General features: G+C 45.7%; 1 protein-coding gene across 1 annotated transcript in view; it reads right to left on the bottom strand.

The window, feature by feature from the left end:
• The window catches only part of SMC5 (structural maintenance of chromosomes 5), a 104,522-nt gene extending 102,796 nt beyond the window's left edge, over positions 1-1,726 (bottom strand). Inside the window, exon 1 of the mRNA XM_006834913.1 lies at positions 1,452-1,726. Coding sequence (XP_006834976.1) covers positions 1,452-1,645 — 194 coding nt within the window. The 5' untranslated portion in view covers positions 1,646-1,726. The remainder of the gene's footprint in view (positions 1-1,451) is intronic.
• Positions 1,727-2,068: the final 342 nt, after the last annotated feature.

The following is a 2,068-nucleotide window of genomic DNA, read 5'->3' as shown; positions in this document are numbered from 1 at the left end:
CTGTTGGTTCTTTTGGCAGCCCATGGCACTTTCAATATTCTAGGATTCCATTAATCAAGTAGGAGATGAGAAAAATGCAACACTCTTCTCTCTTCCCCTCAGGCCCAACAATCTTTTGCCAAATCCTATTTAAAATCTTTTCTTTCTAATCCTACTCTTTACTAGTAAACCCCGATCATTTCTGGCTTTCACATTACCTCCAATTTTGTACCCACTCTACATCATCCCCCACACTGCTTCTATAGTAAAATTAATCACATGTCATTCCCCACTTAAAACTCATCCTGCTATTCCTGCTTGCCTACAGAATGAAGTTGTAACTTGAAATCAGAGTAAACATATAAACTTTCTGTTGCCTACTTTCAGGATCACCTCTGTCCACATACTTACTATGTTCATAGTGAAATACTTTCAGGCAATTATTTGCATCTGCAGTGCTCTTCCCGCTCATCTTTCAAGATTTTCATAAGCCTCTTTACAGAGCTCATTCTTACACTTGTGGGTGAAATTAACTACTCTTTAGTGCCCCATGACATCCATGGCATCTACCTCTTTTGATTACATTTATCTAATCTAGATTTAAACAGCAATTCAGCTACTTATTAGCTGTGTAAATCTGGGCAAATTAATCTCCCTGAGCTTATCCCATCGAGGGAAATAACACATGGGGTTATTATGAGAAAACAACGAGAGAACATAGTGTAAATGGTAAGTACTTGGAAAATGGTGGTATTTTAATTATAATTTCAATGTCCCTAACTCCACTATGTGCAAGCATAAACAACAAAATTAAAATAAACAAACAGACCTTTTAGAAATGAACTATAAAAAGCTACACAAATACATGGCATTTTTTCAAAAACATACTAAATTCTTAAATGATTACTAGTTGTCTGAAGGAAGAGAAAAGGATACTGGGAAGAATGTTGGGTTGGAGAAATCAAGAATATGCTGGGAGGAACCACCAAAGAGTGAGGCTTAATTTTACTGTACATTCCAACCCCCATCTGAGACAACCTTTATTATTTTTCCTATGCTTCTCTGTCCACTTGGCAAACACCTACTCGCTAAGAATCTAGCAATGCATCACTGCTATTTGGATTAAACTGTTGCCTCCTAAATTCCTAAGAGCCACAGTTTTGTCAATAACAGACGATGTTCCCAGTTGGTAACTTGCATCCGGCTGACACTTAGCTAGAGCTCTAGTACGTTCACTTCCTGCCATATGACGCCTTCAAAAAACGTTGGTCGGATGCATAAAAATAACACAACACACCCGTCTAACACACCAACACAAACGTCAGTATCCACAGGCTCCGTAACCCTGAGCGCTAATTCACCGCCAGACCGATAACCCGGCCACCATTCTATCCCCTCACCGGCCGTCACAAACGCACGCTGCGGGCGCCTGCTGGCCTACTCGACCGCGGCGCGAAATCGAAGCCACTCACAGGAAATTCTCCATCGCGATGCGGACGATAGAGCCCTCCACGAAAGGCCCGGACGACTGCAGCGGTACCGGCAGCGGCGTTGACGTGGCAGAATTTTTTCTCTTGTTCGGGGTCTCAGACGAAAGATCTCTCGGAAGAACTCTCTTGGAGGTCTGGGAGTTTGAGGTCGACGTCTTCCTGCTAGAAGTCGCCATCCTGGCCCCCTCTCTGCCCCGCAGTTGCTTACGTTCCCACCGACCTGCTGGCCGGGTGCCCAGGCTCCCGGCTCCCGCGCGAATTGCGCGGTACGCGACAGCTCCAGGGAGCCCGCCTGGCGCCTGCGCACTTCCGGCCCGGCCGCGTCTCCGGGCCCGCCCCCCCCTCCCTCGCGGAGCCAGGCCCAGGCCTGCTTAGTGAAAACACCGGAAGGATTGGGATGGTAGTTGAAACATGCTATGATGAGACATTCTTCTATGTACATTGCTGCATTTTTCAGAGTTTTTTTGTTCTGTTTTAACTCAGAAAAAGGTGCCTGTTGTTTTTAGTATTATAAAACCACTTTAGCGCTGCAAGGACCCGGATGGGCTTCCAGACCCTAGGTCACGTGCGACAGAGGGGTCAAAGGAGGGCGGTTGCTG

The sequence above is a fragment of the Chrysochloris asiatica genome, unplaced genomic scaffold, assembly GCF_000296735.1.
Source record: "Chrysochloris asiatica unplaced genomic scaffold, ChrAsi1.0 scaffold00014, whole genome shotgun sequence".
Classification (NCBI taxonomy): Eukaryota; Metazoa; Chordata; class Mammalia; order Afrosoricida; family Chrysochloridae; genus Chrysochloris; species Chrysochloris asiatica.
The sequence above is the reverse complement of the archived record's forward strand: the minus strand, read 5'-3'. Positions and strand labels throughout refer to the sequence as shown.